Source organism: Cricetulus griseus, chromosome 5 (assembly GCF_003668045.3).
Source record: "Cricetulus griseus strain 17A/GY chromosome 5, alternate assembly CriGri-PICRH-1.0, whole genome shotgun sequence".
Lineage (NCBI taxonomy): Eukaryota > Metazoa > Chordata > Mammalia > Rodentia > Cricetidae > Cricetulus > Cricetulus griseus.
This window is the reverse complement of record NC_048598.1, coordinates 113571126-113597940: the sequence shown is the minus strand read 5'-3', so window position 1 is coordinate 113597940 and position 26815 is coordinate 113571126. Positions and strand designations below refer to the sequence as shown.

The window sequence follows — 26815 nt, the reverse complement described above, 5'->3', positions numbered from 1 at the left end:
TATTATGAATGGATACTGAAAGAACAGCTCATCAATTGTCCAGTCAGGAGTACTAAGACAAGCCTCTCTGAACAAAAGAACTCCAGTCAATCAGAGCAAGTCCACAGCTTTGAAACATGTCTGCATGAAGCTAAATGAGGCCACCATTCACTGACACATAACATATAAGGTTTCTTTTAAAGTACAGGAATGGCAAAGCAGAACACACAATTAAAATCTGGAAGTAAATTCTTACCTCACACAAAACACACATTAAACTGATTCAAACTGATACCAAGTTATGGGGAAAGTAAGACATCAAGGGCCACTTTAGTGCCATGTCTAAAGAGTTTCATATAACTTTCCATTTCTAGCATATTAATTTTAACCACACACACTGTTATCATTTCCCCCTAATAAGTAGAGTGACGCATACATGACATTAATCCAAAATATTAGGTCCCTTAAGTCTAAGTGATTAAAAATAATTGTTTCTCCACACATCCTATGAGAACATGTGTTTCATATAGGAGCTTGTACTTTATAATGACACATCATACCAGGCCTAAACAAAGTATAGGAAATGATGTTCAATTAATTAAATATTCATCTCTGTGAAGAAATGAAATATTAACTTGTTTCATTAACTATTATGTTCATTATAGAGATTTCAAATGCATATTTCTTCACAATGTTTAACTTAAAACACAAGGGGGTATAAAATTAACTTCTAGGTCCCAGCAATACACAAGGGAAATCTGACCCTAACACACATATCTTAAAATACATTTGTGTTTTCTTCCCTTTTTTCACACTCCATTAGACTCATAATTTCAGCCATATACTGCTTGGTGTCTAACTTGACACTTGGAAAAAGAAAGTTCAAGGCTAAAAAGATGGCTTGGTGGTCAGCAGCACTTGTTGCAATTGCAGGGATTTGATTCCCAGCACCCACATGGCAGTCCATAGTTGTCTATAACTTCAGTACCAGGGATCTGACGTCTGTGGACACCAGACATAGACAAGAGTTCACATACATACTTGTCGACAAAGTACTTCTACACATAAAATAATAAAAGAAATCTTAAAAATTTGAAAGAACAGACAACACGGATCTATATTGTATAAACCTATTCTGCCTTAAGCATATTGGTTTGGGGGGGATCCCTCTGAATGAGATGGAACAAACTGCTGTGTGATGCAGCAGGCCAAAACAGGCATTAATGAAATGCATATACTCAAACCTCCCCAAAACTGATGTGGTCCACAAAGAAGTCTAGGACAAACTAAAGGGCATTATGCCCAACTTCATGACATACATTGACAATGAGAAACTCAATGTAAGCTAACCTATAATGTTACTGTACTACACCACTGTGAAGCAATACATTATATATTTCAATATGCTATTATGAAAGACCAGCCAGGTTAAATTTGGTGGCAGCTAATAATGGATGACATAGCAACAGAGTTGGATGCGCCAGACATTTGATGGGGAAATCAGGAAAACAGTGTGTCAAAAGATCCCAGCTAAAGCCTTAGTCATCTCAGATAATAAAAACTGTACCCATGATGTAGACATGAGACCAGACATAGCAGCACAGTGCCCAGAGAAAAAAAAAGGTTTAAATGAAGTGTTTGATCCAACACACTAAATTATTTTTTTAAGGATGGGGAGTGAATCAGAAGTACATAATACAAATATTATCTAAAATATCCCATTTCATCAAAACTTATGACATTCTGCAAAATATAAAAGTGTGGTATAAGTGAAAAAGAACATAGACATGGCCTTTGAGGGAAAGTCCAGATGGTGAATTTATTAAAGACTTCGCATCACTATTATATTCAAAGAGTTAAAGAAACCATTTACAGATGAAGGTACAATAATAATAGCTCATCAAATAAAACCACAAAAAGGCAGAAGCCACTTGTATTATTACTATTCCAGTTACTGTGATCAAATACCTAAAAGAAGCAACATAAGGTGGAGAGGACTTCTTTGGGCTCAAAGTTCACAGAGTAGAGTCCATCATGGTGCAAGGACAGGCTGAGTGGATGACAGCCTGAAGCAGACACCACTAACATCTCGGCAGCAGAGTAAGCAGAAAGAACTTGAGCCAGGAGCAGGTGATGTTGCCGCAGCCTGACCTAAAGACACAACTTCCAACCACACCTTCTACTCCAAAGGTTCCACAACTGCTCCAAACAGCTCCCCAGCTAGGGGGATCAAGAATTCAAATAACTGAGCCCATGAAGATTTATTATAATTCAAACCATAACTGCAGTTTTAATGAGAAATCTGGAATTAGAAAGTATGGTTGTAAACTGAAATGAACATCTAGTTAATTTTTGTCACAGACCATCAAAAAAGAAAAAAAAAAAAAAAAAAAAAAAAAAAAAGTATCTGGGATACCAGCATGGGACTGATCCAGACCCCAGAAACATGGGTTTCAGTGAGGAAACCTTGGAAATATACGGGACGTCCTGTAGTAGTTTAGTACTTATCCCTAGCATAGGTGTGGAGCCCATTCCACATAGAGGAATACTCCCTGAGCCAAGACACATGGGGGTGGGCCCGGGCCCTATTCCAAAGGATATGATAGACTCTGATGACACCCTATGGAAGGCCTCACCATCCAGGGGGAGCAGAAAGGATATGTGATAGGTAGGGTTTTAGTTGTGAGGGGTCATAGGGGAGGAGGGGAGGAAGAGGAAACTGGGATTGTCATGTAAAACAATCTCGTTTCTAATTCAAATGAAAAAGAAAATCTGCAGGAAAAAAAAAAAGTGAATATAGCCTCAGAGAAATGTAAGACACCAAACACACATAGTCAGAATGCCAAATGCAAAGAAAGAGAAAAATAATGGAAAAAGCAAAGCTTAAAAACTCCAGAAGTTGAAATAAACTATTAGTCTACATGTACAAGGAATTCCAAGAGGAACAAATATGGGATTAAATTAGCATGCATTATGGCCAAACTGTGTCAAAAGACAGACCTCAAGAAAACCTTGAAGACAGAGGGAGAAAAATGACTCAACAAGTAAGGGAATTCAGTAAGATTATAATCTGATTTCATATGGAGAATAACCGAGAGCTGGGTTGTGTCTCAGTTAATAGATTACTTTCCTAGAATGCAAATGCACAAAGCTCTGGGTTTGATCTCCAGTCACTTAAACTTGGCATGCTGGCACACTCCTGTAATACAAGCATGTAAGAGGATCAGAAATTCAAAGTCATCCTTGGCTACAGAGTGAATTCAAGGCTACCCTTGCCTGTGTAAGACTCTGTCTCACTAAATAAATAAATAAATAAATAAATAAATAAATAGAATTTCACTTGAAACCAGAAAACATATATGCACTATATTCTAGTGGCTAAAAGAAGGGCAATTAAAGTGTCAGATCCAGAAAAACTATCCTTTAAAATGAAAATAAGAACATTCCCAGATAAACAAAACTTGAGAGAATATGGAGCTGGAGCTGGTAGAACAGCCTGAACACTAGGAGAGAACTGTAGGATGAAAGCAATTGCTATTAGCCATCTGCTTCTACATGATGTGATGAAACAGTGACTCCACCACCCTGACCACAGTGGTCCTAGTTTGTTCTTCTGTTATTGGGACAAAACACTAGAACCAACAGCAACTCGGAGAGGCCAGGGTTTATTTGGCTTACATCTTCATGTCACAACCCATCACTGAGGGACGTAAAGGCAGGAACTCAATCAGGAACTAGCAAAAAATGGAAGAATATTGTTCATCTCAGAATTCACCATCTGCCTCAATCAGCTAGCCTTCTTACATAGCCCAGGGCCACCTACATAGGTATGGTACCACCCACAGTGGGCTGAGCCATTCCCACATCTATTAACAGTCAAGACAATCCTCACAGATGTGGCCACAATCCATCCTGATTGAGGTACTTCACCTCAGAAGAAGAGAGACTTCTCAGATAACTCTAGCTTGTGTGAATTTAACATAAAAACTAACCAGAACAATAGAGAACTAGATGAATTTATCAATATCTAACTTGAAGCCAACCAAGTCTCAATAAGGATATAGTCAATGTGGTAACAGCATGAAATTTGTTTTCTTCATGAAGCAATAAACCCTACTTGTTCAGTTATTAACTTCAGCTATTTTGTATAGGTTATAAGATTTCAGAATAATTCATTTTATAATTTCCAATTGTTTGCTGTAATTATTAATTTGTTAACATATAAATAACTATTATTATATACAGTGCTCTGGCTGTACATATCCTTGCAAGGCATAAGAGGGCACAAGATTTCATTACAGATGGCTGTGAGCCATCATGTGGGTGCTGGGAATTGAACTCAGGACCTCAGGAAGATCAACCAGTGCTCTTAACCTAAATGGCTGAAAGACATTTGAGAAAGTGCTCAACATCCTTAGCCATCAGGGAAATGTAACTCAAAACTACACTGAGATACCATCTTACTCCTGTCAGAATGGCTAAAATAAATATCACCAATGACAATCTATGCTGGAGAGGATGTAGAGAAAGAGGAACTCTCCTCCATTGCTGGTGGGAGTGTACAACCACTTTGGAAAGCAGTATGGCGGTTTCTCAGGAAAATGGGAATCGGTCACCTCAAGATCCAGCCATTCCTCTCTTGGGTATATACCCAAAGAATGCACATTCATACAAAAAGGACATATGTTCAGCTTTGTTCATAGCAGCATTATTTGTAATAGCCAGAACCTGGAAACAACCTAGACGCCCCTCAACTGAAGAATGGATAGAGAAAATGTGGTACATTTACACAATGGAGTACTACTCAGCAGAAAAAAAAAAAAAATGGAAGGAACTAGAAGAAACCATCCTCAGTAGGTAAACCAATCTCAAAAAGATAAACATGGATGTACTCACTCATTTTTGATTTTTAGACATAGAGCAAAGGATCTCTAGCCTACAATCCACACTGCCAGAGGAGCTAGGACACAAGGAGGACCCCAAGAGAAGATTGCATAGTCCCTGGAAGAAGCGGATGGGGACAAGAACCCCTGACCAAATGGGAGCCTGGGGGCAGGGAGAGGAAGGAGAGTCTTCATCCAGTTGCTGTTCGAAGCAGAACCAGACACCCACAGCTAAGTGCTGAACCATACTACTGGAATTCAGTTGTGGAGAGGGAGGAGAGTTGAGCAAAGCAGCCAAGACGGGGATGGAGAGACCTGCAGAAACAGTGAACCTGACCTATGATAGAATGGAGACCCTAGTCATAAAGCTGAGGAAACAGCATTGGACCAAACCAACCCCTCTGAATGTGGGTACCAGCTGGGAGTCCAAGACAGTCTACGGGTCCTCTAACAGGGGAGCCAGCCTTTATCCCTAGAGCACAAATGGACTTTAGGAGCCCATTCCCTATGGAGGGATACTATTGCAGCCCAGATACAGCAAGGAGGGCCTAGGCCCTCCCCCAAACAATATGACAGACTTTGAAGGTCCTTGGGGAGGAGTCGGAGGGAGAGGGGATTGGGGTGGGTTGGGTAGGGAACATGGGAGGATGGGAGGGTAAGGGAATGGGAGATGGATATGTAAATATGAGCAATTAAAAATAAATAAATAAAAATTAAATTAAATTAAATTAAATTAAATAGATAAATATTGTTTTTTAAATTGATTTCTGATAACTCCAATACCTCAATACCCAAAGAGTCTATATGGCTATTTCTGTTTCCTAGTTGTTATGTTTTGTTTTCCTGTTTTTTTCTTTTTTGATTGCAATGACTGAAAGCCATATCCCATACAACAAATCATATAACTAATACAAGGTTCTACGTGATACCTTTCTCCCCAAGTACTTGCTTTTGTTGGGAGAGAGCACTTGAAAAGGAAGGGATGGCATGACAGCAGAGTCAAAGTGATGCTACAATGTGGCAGTCCTTGTGTTTAGCATACTTTCAGTTGATCCAGGCTGCAAGCAGTTAACACATATGGTGAAAGTTTGAGAGGTTTCCCGGGATTCTTCACCTTTAGTGGGCCCAGAAGTCTACCCTGTGCTTCCCAGTTTGTAATTCAGCACACATGACAGGGAGAAAGTGCTACAAGATGATGTCAAAACCACCAATGAACTTGGAACTTCAACAAAATACCTGAAGCCTCTTTTCCTTGACTTGTTAATAAAGGTCTAATTATTTCAAAGCTTTAAAATTATACACCTGTAGTGATTAATGTTCACTGTCAACTTGGCAGGATTTAGAATCACAATGGAACTACCTCCAGATATAACTATGAGGCTGTTTCAAAAAGCTTTAACTGAGGGAGGGAAGACCTACCCTGAATACAGATGATACTGTCCCACTGCTGGGGTGCCTGAGGGAATAGGAGAAAGCTCCCTCAGGTTCCTGCTGCCATGCCTTCCCTGCTGCCAAAACAGACTGTGTCCCTTTAAACTGTAATCTAAATGAGCCTTGTCCACTCATGGTGCTTTAAGTCAGCTAAATGTTTTCATTACAACTAGAAAGTAATGCAAAGTCGCACAGCTTTTTTGCAGAAACCTAGTGCACCATTAATGGCAGTAACTACCCTGCTCTTTAACACAGAACTGACAAAAGTTTGCCTGACTCTAATCTGCTATTGTTAGCAAGGAGACTGAACATTTGACATGTACCCAGTCTTTACCTAAGTGAAATCCCGAAAATCAAATGCATTTAGTGGACTTGGGGAGGAAAATCACTAACAGTGGCTTTTAATTGACTAGTCATGTTACTTAATCAGCACCTAAAACACCGTTTACAGAATATAGAGGAATGATTTAACTTTATGTTTTACAGAGATAATTTTACTATTTGCAAACTTCAAAGGTATGTATGTTGGAGCTACCAATGCTTGGCTGAGGCTGTATATAATCTTGTCTCGTTTATGCCCTTTAGGAAGCTCCCTGAAACAAATATAAAAAAAAAAATTAAAAGTGATATGCTATCAAATTAAAATTTCTCTGAAGATAAGGTAACAATAACGATTGCAGGATTGATGCAAAAACAGCTAAATTTGCACGTGACAAAGGCTGGGAATGCCTCTTAATGGTATCTGTGGTATGCTACACACCAGAGCAGCAGTTGGTTTCAGATTACCCATCTTCCCAAGCAGAGTTATTATATCCAAAGCTCTATTTTATGTTTTTAGTTGTTTTAGACATTAAATCAACCTATAACTAATATGAAGCTACCAATACTTCACAATTAGTGTATCACACTTACTATCCTATTCCTCAATGTGTCACTCACACACAAATGCATAACAGACACAACATGCAAGACACCATCTTATCCTTATATATGTCTGTGTTGTTTCAAAAACGAGGAGTTACCATGACATTAGGAAAGAAAACTTGAAAACATTCTCATTCCTGAATTATTTCTTTAACATCTTCAAACGATATTATTGATGCCTTAATGAAAACAATTAAGATATTCAGCCCACTTCTACTCTCTAGCCTACAGAAGTCTTCATGCCACTAAGAGGGTACAGAAAATAGAACGGTGGCCTCATTTCCCAAATCCTGAAAGTCCTATTGGAGGAAGGATGTGGGAATTAAAGTAAACCCTGTAGGAACTGTAAGTTTTGCTTGAGTTTGGTGTTTTCACTTGTACAGTATCTCTGTCAAGAGACACCTTTTGTAAACACTTAGGAACACAGAGCATTGACAGACTTAACAATTTGTCACAATGTTAGAAGTAGACTAAGTGCCACCATGTTCAATAAATTGGAGTTCTATGCTTTCTTAAAAACATATCTCAAATACTAAAAATTAGGAATTGTGCCTGATTTTACAGCATACATTTGGATTAGGAAAAGGCTATTAGGATTTTAAACAGGGAATTGCATGCAGAGTAATAAACGTTTTCAGACCTCTGTCTCCATGAATCCCAGTAATAAGAGTGGCACTTCCCAACTAAGTCGCTAGATCTGTACAGGGAACGTAAGGCTCAAAGACCTTATGCTAAGAGCCAGACTTCTCTGTTTCTAGTGTACTAAATATGGATTTAGGGTTTGGTTATACACTACCCTCTTTTTTTAAGGTACATTAAAGAACTACAGTCCCAGTGTTTTCCTTATGAATAACCATGTCAGCTGTCACTCCGTTATACGCTCAACATTTAATCTAAGTTATGTTCAGCAGCTTGGTTTAATTTTGCATGGTTTGGGGATTTTTTATTTTCTTTCAAGTTCTTAGCTGAATGTAAAAGTCAGATTTTTTGTTCATGAAGAGTTAAGTTAGTGGAAAACAGAGGCAGAGATTAAATCAGGGGGAATCACTGATCAAGGGTGCTTGGAATTCTTATGAATACAAATAACCCATCAAGGTTAATGAGGTTCAACCTGAGTTTAGAAGAAGGGGGAAATGCTCTTATTTCGAATGCATTTACAGATTGAAGTTCCAAGGGAGGATGTGAAGCAAAGATTACACAAACTCAGGCCCACCTTCCTTCCAAGAGACATTTTCACTGTCATCTCCCAATATGAAACAATTGCTTCAAATACCTATTCTCAATACAAAAGCTAAGGCAATAGTTGGACAAAGCAAAGATTGACAGCTCCTACAGAAACCAATGTGCTTCCAAGAAGTGGCTCTGAACACTTGAGGACCCAAGTTCAGATCCCCAGGACCCACGTAAAAGGCTAAAGACAAGACCACTAGTGCTTGCTGAACTCTAGTCCAGCTCTGAGTTCAGTGACCCTTTCTCAAGGGAATAAAGGGAAAAGTGGTAGAACAAGATACTTGATGCTGTCTACTAGCCTGGGCACATATACCTACATAGACACATATGCATATCAGAAACATACACACATACACACACACCAAAAAACATTCACAAACATATAAACAAGTATATACACCACACAGGTACACACACACACATGCACATGCACACAAGCAACTAAAGGAGACTAATTTCTATTTGGTTACAAAGTACATAAGGCAACAACAGTCTGACAGACCCAAATTATCTAACATTGTTTTAAATGTCCAGAATCTAAATGACATTTGACTATATTTCAGAGGTAGTCTCAACTGTCAGGAGTCACAACTCAGAGATCTAGATCCTCTACTTATCAAAGAGACAATACTATATATCACTGTGAGAACAGAACCACAAGGTATGAAAAACAAACAAGGCATAATCAGAAGTGTTGCTAAATCCAAAACAACTCAGAGACGTTTAATTCATTTGATTGTTAAAAGTTAAGAAAAATCTTATAATCCCAGCACTTAGATTGCTAAGGCAGGAGTTTGAAGCCTGGGCTATATAGTGAATGTAAGGCCACTCTGGAATACGAAGACAGACCATGTCTCAAAAGGAGGGGGTGGAGTGGAGGAGCAGAGGAGCAGGGAGCTGGAAAGTAGAACTATTTTTCCTGGACATGAATACTACCTCTTTGCAATGTCTTCTTAAAGGCATTGAGATGGACACACACACACACACACACACACACACACACACAAACAGACATGACAATGTTTCAAGAGCACCTGAAATGAAACTGACAATGAGGAATACTGGTATGTGATTGTAGGCTTCTCCAATTGCTTTGCAAACCAAACCCAGTCCTAACCTAACCTATATAAAAGTCATTCCCAGGGATTATTACTAAGTGAGAAAGAGAGAAAGTCAGGCTCCTTGAGACCACTAGTAAACTTCTCTAAACCATTTTTAAATGTCCATAGATTTCCGGACTTCCTCCCACTGCCCAATTTATATAATAAAAATATAAAAGAAGAACTGGGGGAAGGAGAGAACAAAGAACTAGCTGAGATTAAAACTACAGCAGTAATTTGTTATGTTTTACCTTTGATATTTGTTATTTTGTGTTAGCTCCACTTAACATCTGTGAAATAACCCTATTTTGTCACTTTCATCAGCAGGACCAGGGGCCACACTAATACCCGTGAAGCAGATTTTAGAAGTCATACTGTTGCACTGGAGCTATTAGTGGTGTTTATTAGTCATCTAGAAAGCTTAGGAACGAGTATGCCAATATTTATCTTTGCTATCTCCATGATCTAAATCTTGAATGAAATCTAAACGGTATTTTTAGTGACGTTTTGACAAGATAAAAGAGAAACTCAGACTGAAGAAGCATCAGTCCTTCCTTGGGGTTATATAAAGTTAGGAGCTGTGAGCATCAATTTTCTACCTATCATTATAATTATGGAAACTCTTCAACTGGGCAACTTATTAGAAGAGAACTGCACTAATAAACAGATGCAGGGGGAGAGCTGATACATATCTATTTCCAAATGTGCCATCTATGTTTGATCTAATTTGCATAATTATTATTAGAATTAAGTTATTTCCTTTCATGAGGTCCTTTTCTTTGATTTTTAATATATTCTGATAATTACCTCATCTATGCTCGATAAAAGACACACAGGAAATGGCAGCTGCCTGCTTTTGCTTCATTCACAGTTACCACATATTCATGTGCACCCGGTAATTCCAGCTCCTGGAGGCATCACAGCGCTACCTCAAGCGAACAGCTACGGCTAGGAGAACCTGAAGCGCTCCAAAGAAGAGATGTTGCTGGGTTCTTTTCTGTCTGCCATCCACCACATTCATCCCCAAAACAAATCACTGCTATCGCAGAGAAGAAAGCCCTTCCTCCATGTAAGACCAAAAGTAACTTCAAGTTTAACAAGAGAAAAGGCTTTTGCTAATGAAATAATGAAGAGAACTAATAAAAAAACCTCATTTTTAGAGACCCGAAAGAAAAATCCAAGCCCTAAGGAGGTGCTGTATAGGAGTCAAGTAGTGGTAGCTTCATTTTCTATCATTCACCTCCAAAACTACCCATCAAAATAATACGACTTCTGATTACAATTTCTTTAAGCAGTTCTGGTAAGTAAAATTGTCTTGAAAATAGAGAGTAAAGAGAGGACATCACCTCTATCTTTGTCTCCAGTCTGGCTTTCTCCTGGTCTTTCCGTTGCATGCACCGCTTCACTTCCTCTAACTCGGAAGCCATGGCGTTGAAGTTCAGGTGCACTCGCAGTTCTGCCAACTGCTTCTCCAGACTCTGTTTCTCCCGCTCTACTGCTGCACAAGTAAAGGTAAAGCTTTGCTTACTCTTCCTCCACAGGAGAATGCACTGTCCAACAGTTACTATCAAGCCTTTGTGTCTTCATGTCCTAGCTCACATAATCCACAACAGGCATTGCAAATTTCTCCAAACTGTCATCTCAGGCTTCAGGATTCCCATACATTCATAAGCCCATGCCCCATGGCTACATACAGCATCATGCCCCATTTGGCTACATTCAAAATACAGTATCAATCAAAATGAAGTACAGTATCAAGTCTTACAAAGTTTTCAAAACTACGTAGGCACTTACGCCATCCTATTTTCTGACGTAGTAATATTTTCAGTGTTTCCTAATTTCTAATACAATTTATTACAGGAAACCCCTACACCTTTTGTTTACTACATTCCTTGCATGTCTCTATCACGTGCAAACTTTAAAGCCAAAACATTGAATTCAACTAGCTTACTATATAATAATGCTATTGAGGCTTACACAGGGAAATGTTGTTCATACATATGAACAATAGATGATTTTTTTCCCAATCTCTGTAAGACTGACTGCTGTTTCACTAATTCTCCAGAATTCTAAAGGCTAGACTTGAAATTATGACACTAAACAATATTTAATTCAATTAATTATTTAATTCAACACAAAATGCTTGATAAATTAGACATAGGACATTTTATCATGTTCTTCACATATGAAAATGGTTAACATAAAAATCCACTGACAGATAAAACAATACAAAGAATCAATAAGACAAAGAGTTGGTTCTTTGAGAAAATCAACAAGATAGATAAACCTTTTTCTAAACTAACCAAGGACAGAGAGAATATCCAAATTAACAAAATCAGAAATGAAAAGGGGGACATAATAACAGATCCTGGGGAAATCCAGAGAATCATCAGGTCATACTTCAAAAACCTGTACTCTACAAAATTAGAAATTTTAAAGGAAAAGGACAATCTTCTGGATAAGTGCCACATACCAAAATTAAATCAAGACCAGATAAACACATAAAATAGACCTATAATCTATGGAAATAAAAAGTCATCAAAAGTATCCTCACCACACACACATACAAAAAAAAAAAAAGCAAAGCCCAGGGCCAGATGGGTTCAGTGCAGAATTCTACCAGAACTTCAAAGAAAAGCTAATCCCAATACTCCTCAAATTGTTCCACACAATAGAAACAAAAGGAACATTGCCAAACTCTTTTTACGAAAGTTACAGTTACTCTGATATCCAAACCACACAAAGACACAAACAACTAAGATAGAGAATTACAAACCAATCTCCCTTACGAACATTGATGGGAAAATACTCAATAAAACACTGGCAAACTGAATTCAAGAACACATCAGAAAAATCATCCACCACGATCAAATAGGCTTCATCCCAGGGATACAAGGATAGTTCAACCTATGAAAATCCATCAATGTAATCTACCATATAAACAAACTGAAAGGAAAACAATCAAATGATCATCTCACTAGATGCTGAAAAAGCCTTTGACAAAATACAACACCCCTTCATGACAAAGATCTTGGAGACAGCAGGAATACAAGAAACATACCTAAACAAAATAAAGGCAACATACAGCAAGCCAAAAGCCAATATCAAACTAACTGGACAGAAACTCAAGGTGATCTCACTGAAATCAGGAACAAAAAAAAAAAAGATAGCCAAACAATCCTGTCAATCCTGTACAATAAAGGAACTTCTGGAGGCATCATCACCATTCCTGACTTCAAATCTACTATAGAGCTGCAGTAATGAAAACACCTTGGTGTTGACAGAAAATAGACAGTCGGACCAATAGAATCAAGTTGAAGACCTGGCTATCAATCCACATACCTATGAACACCTGATTTTGACAAAGACGCTAAAATTATAAAATAGAAATAAGAAAGCATCTCAACAAATGGTGCTGGCATTACTGAATGTCAACATGTAGAAGAATACAAATAGATCCATATCTATACCCATGCACAAAGTTTAAGTCCAAATGGATCAAAGACCTCAACAGAAAACCAACCACACTGAACTAATGGGGGACGTCCTCTGTATGGTGTGAATATATGTTTCTCTTATTGGTTGATGAATAAAGCTATTTTGGCAAATGGACAGGCCAGATGTAGCCAGGTAGGAAGTATAGGTAGGGCTACCAGACTAGGAGAATGCTGGGAAGAGGAACACAGAGAGTGAGTTTCCAGAGAGATGTCATGTAGCTGCTGAGAAAGCAAGAGGCTTGGGCATCACTGGAAAGCCAAGACCATGTGAAGATACACAGATTAATAGAAATGGGTTAACAATTAAAAGAGAGCCGGGCATTGGATGGTGCACACCTTTAATCCCAGCACTCGGGAGGCAGAGGCAGGCAGATCTCTGTGAGTTTGAGACCAGCCTGTTCTACAAGAGCTATTTCCAGGACAGCATCCAAAGACACAGAGAAACCCTGTCTTGAAAAACAAAAAATAAAATAAAGTAAAACAAAATAATTAAGAGAGAGCTAGCCAAAAAGAAGCCTGAGCCATCAGCCAAACAGTTTATAATTAATATTAGCCTCTGTGTGTATATTTGGTAATAAACAGCTACAGGACCAGGCAGGACAGAAGCTTCCATCCACACTGAACTTCACAGAAAAGAAAGTGGGAAGTCACCTTGAACACACTGGCACAAGAGACCATTTCCTAAATATAACACCAGTAGCACACACATTGAGAACAACAATTAATAAATGGATCTCTTGAAACTCAGAAGTTTCTGTAAAGCAGAGACTTTGGTCAACAAGACAAAATGGCAGTCTACAGAATGGGAAAAGATCTTTACCTCACATCTGACAGAGGACTGATCTCCAAAATATTCAAAAAACTAAAGAAACTAGACATCAAAAGACCAAAACCCAATAAAAAAAAAAAAATGGGATACAGATCTAAACAGAGAACTCTCAACAGAGGAAACTCAAATGGCCAAAAGACACTTAAAGGAAGGCTCAATATCCTTAGTCATTAGAGAAATGCAAATCAAAACAACTGTTATGTCTGTCAGAATGGCCAAGATCAACATCTCTGGTGACAGAATGCTGGACAGAATGGGGAGTAAGGGGAACACTCCTCCCTCCATTGCTGGTGAGAGTGAAAACTTGTACAGCCACTTTGGAAATCAGTATGGCTAAGTAACAAAGATTCCTCTGAATTCAACTATGATCAAAATCGAACCAAGCTGAGACTGGATTTCACTCTCCAATCCCCAGATTACAGGCTCCGAATATTAATTGTTCACATATTAAAAATCAGCTGAAAAAGAAAAGATAAAATAAAAGTACATTTATAACTCAATTACAAAGACACACATGTAATGAAGAGAAGAAACTGAAAACTTCACCACAACCTTTGGATGTCTTCTTTGACAATGCTCATGAGACAAGCACGTTTGACAATGGAAATGGGTTGAGAAATCAAGCAAAAAAGACATTCAAATCAGATTCTAGAATATGACCAACCTGTTGGAAAACCTTGTATATGATTAAGAAATTTGAAAAGGTTAGGTATGACATGAGGAGTGCACCTCTGGGGATGGGAAGCCACACAGCCAGCATCCAGAATTATACCTCTTCTAAACCTCCAGTCATCTCTTTGATCATCCTGCTGGTTTGACTGTTGCTTGGAAGTGTAAGATACTTGATGTTGTAAACCCTTCCGGTCACCTTCTGCTTTTGCAAGTTGTGTACGCAGTTCTTCCACCTAAAAGCATTTTATCACACATCAAAATGTTATCAATTTTCAAGAGCAGAAAGCAAATAAACTTAAAGATTACTATAAACTGTTTCCTGGGGGGAAAGTATCTGCCTCTAGTGGGCTATTGTGGTGCAAGACAAAGCCAGCTTAACCTTCAGGCTGTCCCACATGTAGAAAAGGCTTCTATTCCATGTTCTCAATCTGCCATTCCTTTCACAAAGAATGTCTTTTCCTTCCCTGTGTCCATAGTGACAAAAAACTTCAACACCTTTTACTTTTTTCCTTTGTAGTTCTAGGAATTTAACCTAAAATCTTTTTTATCAAAATATCTCTATTTCCAAATGATTATGACCATCTAGTTGTATCCATGGTCTGAGATAATTATTAAGTGGCTTTCAGGTTCAACATTATTTTGTATCTTGCAATAGCCTTGCAGAGAAAATCTGAGTTATGCAAATGGGAAGGTTACCACAGGATACTTGCACAATTTATTCTCAAAATGATCCAGTACCTTACTTTCTTTTACATCCTTGGACATTATCACTCCTTAACCTAAAGCGAAGATATGTCTACCTCAAGACCCAGCTATACCACCACTGGCATATATCCAAAGGATGCTCAATCATACTACAAGGATGCTTGCTCAACTACGTTCATTGAATGTTGTTTGTATTAGCCAGGACCTGGAAACAACCTAGATGCCCCTCAACTAAAGAATGAATAAAGAAAATATGGTATGTTTGCACAATGTAGTATTACTCAGTTGGTAAAAACAATGGCATCAGGGAATTTGCAGGCAAATGGATAGAATTATAAAAAAAAAAAAATCATCCTGAGGGAGGTAACCCAGACCTAGAAAGACAAACATGGTATGTACTCACTCATAAGTGGACATTAACTGAGAAGTAAAGGATAACCGGCTACAACCCATAGACCCAGAGAGACTAGGGAACAAGGAGGGCCCAAGGGAGGAAGGAATGCACAGATCTCCTAGGAAGGGGAAATCGAGGAGGTCTCCTGGTTGGACGGGGGGATGGGCATAGAGGGAGAATGTGGAGAAAGATACCTGGAAAGGAGGGCTTCATGGAGTGGGAAGAAGCCTGATGGAAACTTCCAGGGCTCCCAGAACCTTCATAAGTCAAGTGTGCTACCACTACACAACATCCTAATCTCGGTAGTGTAAGAATGCCCCCATAGGCACATATATCTGAGTGCTTAAAGAGTGGCATTAGGAGATGTGGCCTTGTTGAGGTAGGCGTGGCCCTGTTGAAAGTGTGCTACGAGGGGCAGGCTTTGGGGTTTAAAATGCTCAAGCCAGGCCCACTGTCTCTCTCTTTGTGCTGCCTTCTGATCTGGATGTAGAACTATCAGCTATTTCTCCAACACCATGTCTGCCTGCTTGCTGCAATGCTCTCCTCCATGACAATGGACTAAGCCTCTGAAACTGTAAGCCAGACCCAATTAAATGCTTTCCTTTAAAAGAGTTGCTGTGGAGCCAGGTGTTGGTGGTGCACACCTTTAATCCCAGCACTCGGGAGGCAGAGGCCAGCCTGGTCTCCAGAGCTAGTGCCAGGATAGGCTCCAAAGCTACACAGAGAAACCCTGTCTCGAAAAACCAAAAAAAAAAAAAAAAAAGAGTTGCCATGGACGTGGAGTCTCTTCACGGCAATAAAACTGACTAGCACACTAACTAAATTTTAATTTTTTTTTTAACTTTTTCTTTCAGTCAGTCAGGCTTTTCTTACATATCCCAGTTACCTTTCTGCAGCAAGCCTCCTGCCTCAGATTCCTGAGTTTTGAGATTACAGGCATGTACTATCATGTCTGGTTCCAATACATCTGTATTTGACCTCATTAATGCTCAACACCTCTAATTCATTTTTTTAATCTTCACCTGTTTTCTGTCATAAAAACATACTATGCTAGTGTTTAAACTCAATGGACTTAGCATATTATAATATCAAAACAGACCTCAGAAAATCGTAGACCACTGATGTTCTGACTCACAAGCTGCTTTATTCATCTTGATGTGTATACAAAGAGACTGGCAAATTTCCTACCACTAACAAATACACCCCCTACAACCAAAACCAAGTAAGCAAAAGAAAAGCAATTTGGCTAAAGTCACAGTGACAACCTGCAAAGAAATCTCTTGCATCAAAAACTTAAAAAAGATTACAAGTCTGCACTTAAAAATAAGAAATCAGCACAGAATTAAATACCAACATCAGTTCTGAACTCTTCCAACCTTAGTTCCTCGTGACCACTGACTGCAGAACAAAGTCAATTAGCATTCGAAAGGCTCTGCAGGCAGGTGCCATGGTACATCTTCAATACCACTGTGAGGTTGCAGAGGGACTTTTGAATGCCTATGACACTGGACACCATGGCCTGCAGAGCATATCATGTACTTGGAATATGAAACTACATGGAACAACAGGAGGAGGCATGGTCTGATTTAGTAAACACAGGGGGAATGGCAATTAGAAACACATCTGCCCTTGCCGGTGTACATAAGATGACCATCTAAAGCTACTCAACTTTACATATCAGAGGCCCCCAACTCCTACTAAGGCTAATGGTCCACAAAACATTACACCTAAAATATACGCCTCGTCTGTGGTTAAAAGGAGCCGGACGCATATTGACCACAAGAGCAAAGGCAGAGACGTAGTCAAAGTAACTTAAACATTCAAGGTCTGTTCAATGTATTTGCTCCTTCCTCTTTACTCTCCAATGCTTCCTTGAATGAAATTACGCTCCTGGGAAATTTTATCTTACTTGTACACTGTTCTGCTGAGAGAGATAAGTAGAAAGTCAGAGCAGCAGTCAGCAAAATACATTGTCACAGCGGCAACCAGGGCTGGCTCTTCTTCGAGCTCTCCAAATCTTCCTGCCTGCATTCTGGGCTAACATACATGCCCTAGGGGAACAATTCTAGATCTAGACTTTTTCTTTTCCCTTCTCACAAAGACATTTGAGAGAGGAGACTCCTTCCAGATTTAATAAAACAGCAGACTGTCTTAGTCTGATAGACTCACCTGATGCATAAGTGTTTCTCTGTTGTCTTCAGATTGATTCAGCAGCCTGCGTGAGAGCTCCAATTCCTGTTCCAGCTGGAGTTTCAACAAGATAAAAACATGCAAAATGAGGCATAAATAACTGTGCCCAATGAACAAAATCCACCCAATGGGCCACAATTGAGAAGAGAATGGCAAAATAGTTTCCAGGAGATGTTTGCATTGAGTGGGAAAGGATGGGCATTTCACCATAAACACACATTTAACTCCCATTAACATTATGTTAAGTATCTACCATAAAGGGAGTTGCATAAAGCCCCCTAGAGGTCAGAGACCTCATCAGTTTCATCTTGACTATGACCCAACCCCCTACTCCCACTCCAGGCCTCAATTCATCTTTAAAATAGTCATTTTTACTAGTCTCTTGAAATCCCCATCCAGTACTTAATAATTTTAGTAAAACTCTGCTTTTTTGGACAGTTATGGACAACTTTACTAAATTAGAACAAAAACTACAGACATCTAATAATTCAAAGTCCATTTCACCTAGCATGACTTCTTATACTCCCAATACCCAAAATGTGTTCCTAAATTTTTAAATTTCAAAATTCAAAATGCATATTTAAAATTTCATTAATAATTTTGCCCCATGGAAAATATGGTCAGTTAACTGAGCACACATCCTAAAAATTCAGAATATACCTACTTATTTTCAGGCAAAGAATGCATCAAAAGGGAACATAAATTGTTTTGTTTTGTTTTGTTTTGTCTTTATGTAAAGTTTATATGTGCTATACCTGTTTATATTTTGAAACATAAAGTAATATAAGTTTTGTACTAAGGTGCTTTCAATTGCTTAAATGAATAAGTTATTTTAAATAATCATTTCACTCAAACAAACTATCACCTTTTAATGACTGTATGAATAGTGGCTGTGCATGGCAAAGAGCTTGAGGGAGTGTTAGTACAGAGCCAGTAGGCACCTAGAGAAGATGAAAATGGCTAGAGGTTTTCTCAGACACACAAACACATGGGCACTGCACTCAAAGATAGTAAGATATGTGGAACCACTGTGGCTTGGACTACTGGCAATTTCCTGGTTTGACATTCACTGGCAATTACATAAAAAGTATTATCATTGACAAAAAACAGAGTGAAAGGTACAAGAGACCTCTCTAAGCATTTTGTTTTGAATCTATAAGTATTTCGCAATGGTCTCTGCTATATGCATGTGTTTGTGTGGGCATGTGTTTACACAAGTGTGTATTTGTAGCCTTGTAAACATGGATGTTAATATCAAAGGTTACCTTTATATATCCACCACAATCACTTGCCACCTTGGTTTTTGAGACAAGGTCTCTCATTGAACCAAGAGATCTTCATTTAGTTAGACTGGCTGATCAGCAAGCCTGTGGGATTCCCCTGCCTCTGTACCTCCAGCACTGGGATTATTGGGGTGCACCATCACTCTGGGCTTTTATTTGGATGCTACACATATGAGTTTGGGCCCTTGTGTTTGTGTGGCAAACACATTACTGACCCACTTTTGTAGTTACCAAAGTAATTTTTATCGATTTATACAATAATTCTTTAGAACTATGCATGTAGCTAATAAAACAAAGTAAATGTAGTACCACCAAACCCATAAAAATATTAGAATTGTTCTCTTGAGTCTATGATGAAATAAAGAAGAGGAAAAAAAAATCACACTTCAGTGGAAATGACTTGGAAGTCAAGCAAGCCCTTACTGGTCAGAAACCCAACCTAACATCAACAGTCAACTTCCAAGGGGCAAACTCAATGGCTAATACATACTGTCTCACACAGAGGTGGTGTGGAAGCAAGACTAGAGGCTACAGAGAAGCAAGGGTAAAAAGGGATACTGCGCTAACAACAGGAACTTTCCTCCAAAGTTCCTCATCTTGGGCTTATTCTTCAAACTACTTATCTGAAAACTGAGAGGTTGTTTGGCCTCTGAATCACCTTTTAGAGCTAAGGTACTGAAATGTGTGTTCACAGATGTGGTATCTATCAAAGGGCCTAAACAACTAATGAGAATGCAGGGTGGGTGTTGTGGTAAGAAACGGCCCCCACAGACTCATAAATTTGAATGCATAGTCACCAGAGAATGGAACTATTTCAAAGGTTTAGAAGGATTAGGAGGTGTGGTCCTATTGAAGTAGAAGTGGCCTTACTGGAAGAACTGTGTTACTGGGTGTGGACTTTGAGGTTTCAAAACCCACACCAAGTCCAGTGTCATTCTCTCTGCCTACAGATCATGGCTCCCTGCCATGATGATAAAGAACTCTCTGAAACTGTAAGCAAGCCCCTAATAAAATGCTTTCTTTCCTATCATAAAGAAAATGAGTAGATACAAAATGTCTAGCCTTCACATAGTAGGACTTTCCTAACCACCTCCAGCAGTCAAGTTTTTTTCAGTGTTCTCCAAAAAGGAAATAGAAAGTTGATTCACCTCTCAAATGACATGGCAGCAAATGTGTGTGTGTGCTTTCAAGAGTGACGATAGAGCTATAAGCCACCTCATCTCCCAGCATGTTCCACAAATGATCTCAGGGACACTTTCCACAGTGCTCAACAAGTTTCAATGACCCCAACTACCACACTGATGGAAGGAAAACTTCCAAGGTCTTACTTGGCTCTTCTCATTTTCAGTTTGTCGCAGCTTGTTTTTTATGATGTCCTCACTCTCATCTGCTTTAGCTTCTTGTTTCTTCAGGGCCTACAATGGAAGCAAACGAGAAAGAACAGTGTATTATCCCAGAATATGCTCAAAGCTCAAAGCTCCCACTAGGATGCATTGAGGAAGGGTTCAGGAAAATAGTTAATTGCACAAAATCTGCAAATAAAATCCGGCTTGTTCATTCATTGAAGCCCTAGCAACATTCCAATGAGGATCAAATGAAAACAACTTCCTGATCTTTCTCATCATTTCCACTAGTTTCATGTTTTCTCTATCTCTGGGAATCTTACTACGCAGAGAGGATAAACTATTAACAATTGTCTTGGAAACAAAGTCTACTGCACATCATATTGAAGGTTGTCTTACTCATCTGTTGTTGGGAAAAGACACCATGAGCAAGGCAACTCTAATAAAGGAAAGCATTTAATTGGGGCTTGCTTATAGCTTCTAAGTCTTAGTCCATTATCATAATGGTGATACAGGTGGCACTGGAGATGTAGCTGAGAGAGATATCCTGAAACACAGGCCAAAAGAAAGAGTCAATGGGCCTGGACTGGGCTTTTGAAAACTCAAAGGACACCCCCCAATGACACACTTCCTCCAACAGGGCCACACCTCCTAATCTTCTAAGCATTCAAATAAATGAGCCCATTGGGACCATTCTTACTTAAACTACCACAAAGGATTACATAACCTGCTGGATTTAGATATAACACCATAAACTAGTCACTAGTTTTTCAGGTTCTAAAGCACACCATCCAATACATAAAAATATGCCCCTTGCATCACCATTATGCAGATGACATTTATATAAAACATGCCAGACCTGGACACATGGGAAGGGCCTAGGCCTGGCCCAGGATGATGTGGTAGACTTTGGGGAGCCCCTTTTGAGGGCCTTACCCTGCCTGGTGAGTGGAGGGGGGAATGGCTAGGGGCAAGTGGGATGTTGGGGGGGGAGGGAGAGGGAGAAGGGATTGACATGTGAAACAAGTTTGTTCCTAATTTGAACTAATAAAAGAATAAAAATAAATAAATAAAACATGCCAGACCATCCAAACTCTACTCTACCTGGAGAAATATACCCATTCTTACATAGTTTCCCCTCTTTAATGATAGAAGAAGCTTAAAGAAGATTCTTTTAAAAGCTAACCACAAAAATTTTGCCTGTGTTTATTTCTATGTCAAAAAGAAAATTAAACAAGGGAAAGACTTAAAACGGACTTTCATAATATCTAAACAGCACTCTGTTCAAATAAGAAAAAAAAAAAAGTCTGACCATTTTAGCACTTATATTTAGCAAGGTATATGTAAAGACCATACAAATTGAAGAAATGCAAACCACCTAAAGTCTTTTCGAACACAGCAGCAGGAAATAAGTAAATGTAGTAAAAAAATTGACTTTGATGTAAATATGCTATCATAATCCATTTCATCAACCTACATATTCAAATACATCTTAAATCTACTTCCTTTATGTCAAGCACTGTTCTAGAAGCTACTAGTGTACACAGGTGCAAAATACACATGACCCCACAACCCAGTAAATGAGCTCCCTCTCTCACTAATTAGTAAAATATATCTAGGCAAAAAAGCAGAGAAGCTTTATCAAATAAGCAGTAGTTTGCTGTGATAATAAACAATTTCATGGTGACTGATATGTCTAGGAAATCTTCTTACATATGTTAAACATGTTACATATATTTAAAGACAAAATTTAATCTTTATGATAATCCTATGTGTTATTAAGCTCATTTGAGCAGTAGGATATTGGGAAATATTCTGAACTAAATACCTACCCAAGAACACTCTCCTAGTTAGTGACAGAGGAATTGAGACTCAGGAAAGCCTGCCATTTAACCACTGAATGGCATTGCCTTTTCCATCAGGAAACAGTATCTGACAGGGTTGTAATACAAAGTAGCTGATATTCGTGAAGCATATAAATTAATGCTTGGCATATAACAAATATGCAATAAAAGCCAAAAATCAGTATTACTGATTTACTGAGAATGATGAAGTATCAAAACCATAATGTCTTTCAGGTAGCTTTCAAATTATTTGCTCTTTATTATAGGGCAAATAGAATTTACAACAATATTTAATTCTGTATATGTAATGCATTCAGTTTTGGATGGTGGAATATGTTTATAAATTTTTCATGAATAAAATCCTAAAAATCTGAAATTTTTTATTGGCACACTTATCTTTTCCATGATTGCATGGTCTCTTCCCCAATCTCTCTCTCTCTCTCTCTCTCTCTCTCTCTCTCTCTCTCTCTCCCTCTCTCTCTCTGTCTCTCTCTGGTGTGTGTGTGTGTGTGTAAGAGAGAGAGAGAGACATAAAAATGTGAAGGAAAGTGATATGAAGTTGTAACATTTTTAAATACTTTTCATTTAAAAGTAAAAGTAATTTCATATCTATATACAATGTATTTTTATTATAGTCCTCCCATTTGATTACATCCCTTCCTCCCCCATACAGTTTTTCAACATCACTTCTAAACCATCTTATTCCACAACACCTTCATTAAACTTGGGTTAATCATTTGTCTTTTTGTTAATACTTCTTCACTGGATTAAAAACCTGGTTGGTTTTTAGTTGGATGTTTGCACAAAGGGGATGATTAGGAAAAAACTTCTTGGGGATAAACAGCCTCCACTTCTGGATTCAAACCCCTGAGTAGGAACCTCTCCCTCCAAATGAGCCTACAGTGAAGGCTGGTCCAGGTCAGGTAAGATCATCTGAAACCACAACATGAAAAAGACAACGGGAATAAACAATTCTAAACAGACAAGACTGTCCTAGACACAGGAACCATTTCCTTCCAAAGCTGAGTTCAAAGTCAAACTGAGATGGCACTGTAACTCTAAGGAGTGGTGAAGGATGAAGTGACCTTCCAGAGATGCTCAGCATCCCTGGCCTCGGCTTACAGATGCAAGCAGGAATCGTCATCAGATGCTGAGCTTCAAAAACTTGACCTAACCTCATGCTTCAACTCTGAGTTTAATTTACGTAAAAACATAAACTCCCAAAATTCCCCTAGTGAAGAAATTTTCCAGTTCACCATCTGGAATTTATCCATTTCTTCCCTTTCCCAGGATTTCCAAAAATTAAATTTAAAAAATGGGACATTTAAGACTAAAAAAACATTAAAGATATTTGTTAACATTTCCCAAGTGTTTGCTCAAACACACTAAAAATAGTTATATTTATATATACACGTATACAAACTTATTTAGATGTATTTAAGGACACTTAAAATAAGATTATATTTATTTCAAAACAATCATCACTTATCAAGAGGCTTACATTGCCAAAGAGTAACAGAAAAGCTGTCACTTTATTAGAGTGAACTCTTCAGAAGACAAAGACCCTATCTGTCAATCACAGTGTTTTCTTTTTAATTTATTTATTATGTATACAGTGTTCTGCCTCCATGTATCCCTGCAGGCCAGAGGAGGGCACCAGATCTCATTACAGATGGTTGTGAGCCACCACGTGGTTGCTGGGAATTGAACTCAGCTCCTCTGGAAGAGCAACCAGTGCTCTTAACTGCTGAGCCATCTCTCCAGCCCCATACTGTATTTTTTAAGACAGTACTTGGCACATAGTAAAGCATGCTATGGGCTCCATAAATAAATATTCCTTTATACTCCCTGACATCACTTTGCAGTTGGCCAGGTATGTCCTTCACATATCAGAAACCTTTTCAAATTTCTCACACCTTTGATTTATTTTTAGTTGTGTGGATTTGTTTGTATCCTGCCTCATAATTAATGTAAATAGTTATTACTCTAGTTGGTATAAAACTCAGTAATCTTAACTTTAATAAAGTCATAAATTTAAAATTATCTTTTCAATTCAAATTGCCATATGAATAGGGTTATTTCTCTCAAATATACAGGAACATAAAATAATCTTGTACTTGTCCTTCCTAATCCACTTTCTAGTTCCAGCACTGGGTCACTTCTTTACAATAACACTTTTCAAAACCGATACAGTTTTCTGCTGTAGTCTACTTACTGCCTAAAACTTTACTCAATATTTTTTAATATCTCTGATAGTCCAAGGATATATAAGGCTTGGAGATTTCAGTCAATGGGATCCTTAAGTTCTATTGTTTCAGTAAACAGTACAAATACAAGGCACTGAGGGGTCATCAGAGAAAACCACTGCAATTCTGCTCCATCAAGAAATGCATCGCATCCAAACATCATCACTGCTTTCAGAGCAGCACAAGTCTATGGGCACATCAGCACAGGTGCAATATTCTAGCCTGGAATATTAAAGCAATCCTTCTACATTATGTAGTTCCGCCAAAAAGACGGGGAAATCAATACCATTTAGTCTGGATTGGGACAACTTCAACTTCTGAGAACAGATTAACGCTAAAAGACAAATATTTTACAAATAAACAAATCAAAACTGAGTCATTCTTTTAAGCATCAGCCATGAGTGTTAGTTAACTTGTTCACTAAGGCCGTACCAGATTCCATTTCTATTTGACTGAGATCAGGCAACTCAGAAGCACATTAAAACAGACCTGGTAAAAACGGTTATAAAAGAGGAGAAAGCATCGCATGCCGATGGGTGTCTGTAACTATGTTGTTCTGCCCTTTAAGTCTTGGTTTTCTCAGAGTGGCTTAGCCATAAAGCGACAGCCTGACCTGCTCCAGAATTCACATTGTCTGTAGAGTTTTAAGATCACAGGAATACCATAGAGCTTTAAGAGAGGGCCCTTGGGGCACATTTAAATCTTTAATAACAACAATTTTTCTTTTTTTTTCCTTGCCTATGCCTAGTTCCATTAAGAGGATGAACACATTGAATACTGAACTGTTACAGTCCTTTAGAGGCAGATGATTCTAAACATTTATTGTTATGTATTATTGTTATGTATTTACCAAGAGTGCAACCTTCCCTTTACTGAGTGGAGGGGAAGGGAAAAGAAAATGTGTGTGGAAACTCCTGCATCTTTCACAATAAATACATTTACCAAGCACCTCTAAATAGGTGACACGTTCAAATATGTGGAACAAATAGAAATTACAGGCTCCTGTGTCTGACGCAAACAGACCACCAAATTTGGTTCTAATAATGGCACTAGAATCTTTAGGTAAAGATTACAGGCTAACTCCCTCATGGGCTGGGCCACTGAAATTCTCAGAGAAAAGTCATGAACATCACGTGCCCTGATTAATCCTCAGCAGGGCTATGATGAATACCTCTGGCCACAGGAAAGAACATGGGAATGATTCACTCAGAAACCCACATAACATAGAAATTTGAGTTAGAAGCTGTTGATATTTATGTATATTATAATGTCAACAACATCTTTGAGGACATTTGTTTGGCTCGTCAAAAAAAATTCTATTAAGGAGACAGGAGTTATGAAACATTATGACAGAAACTGAATTTTTTTTTAAGAAGGTAACCTAGTGGCTGGCACTAAAATTTCCTGGAGAACCTAAACACAACTCCAAAGCATCGAACAAACAGACTGACGCACTCTGGAAGAGAGGTTCGTGCAACACAGCAAGACACTGTTGCTGAGTATGAGTGGTACTTGCTTATATTGGGAGAGATTTTAGTTCATCAGGTTCCACGAATTTCCAAATGCTGTTTTTTCCTAAATCAAGTCAGAGATTGCTCCCCATGAGAACCAGCTCAAGTCATGGAAAATCTTAGCCTTTAAGTCCATCCAGTTGAAGATTATCTGTGCCAACAAAAACCAATGCCCCAAAACACAGTTTCTTTCAAGATGAAAAACAATACACTCAAATTCTACATCCCTAAACAAACAAGTTTCTGACTCAAAATTAGCTAGGTGGCTTTTACTAAAATTGTTAAAAAGCAATTTGTTTTATAGCCATGACCAAGGATAGAAAACTCTTATATTAAAAGCTACAACTACAACAAACAAAACCCCTGTTTGGTAAGTTAAAGGAAATCCAACACACATTCCACAGTGACATCCACTCATCTGAGGGCCATCAATGTAAAGGAGGAAGTCCTGACAGTTGCTGGGCCTGGTGGTGCATGCCTTTATCCTCAGCACCTGGGAGGCAGAGGCAAGGAGGCCAGCCTGGTCTACAGAGTTCTAGGATAGACTGAGCTACATAGTGAGACCCTGTCTCAAAAAAACAAACAAAACAACAACAACAAAAAAAAAAAAAAATCTGCAGACAGTTGCACCCATGGGCTTTTCTGATAAGGGTGGCAAGCACATGAGTGATAAGGCACAGTATTCCTGGCTTTTAATAGCAGACTCCAGGACATGTGTATGGTTAAGTGTAAGTTATCAGAAGTAAAGCATTAC

The 26815-nt window shown here is 38.5% G+C and overlaps 1 protein-coding gene across 12 annotated transcripts in view; it reads right to left on the bottom strand.

The window, feature by feature from the left end:
- The window catches only part of Cep128 (centrosomal protein 128), a 337460-nt gene that overhangs the window by 236517 nt on the left and 74128 nt on the right, over positions 1-26815 (bottom strand). For 9 of the 12 annotated variants that reach the window (XM_035445124.1, XM_035445118.1, XM_035445117.1 and 6 more), the window contains 4 exons: positions 20446-20532; positions 17814-17888; positions 14538-14778; positions 10894-11045 (listed from right to left, as the gene is read on the bottom strand). In XM_035445124.1, coding sequence (XP_035301015.1) covers positions 10894-11045; positions 14538-14778; positions 17814-17888; positions 20446-20532 — 555 coding nt within the window. The remainder of the gene's footprint in view (positions 1-10893; positions 11046-14537; positions 14779-17813; positions 17889-20445; positions 20533-26815) is intronic. The other 3 variants (XM_035445121.1, XM_035445123.1, XM_035445122.1) reach the window with 2 other exon arrangements.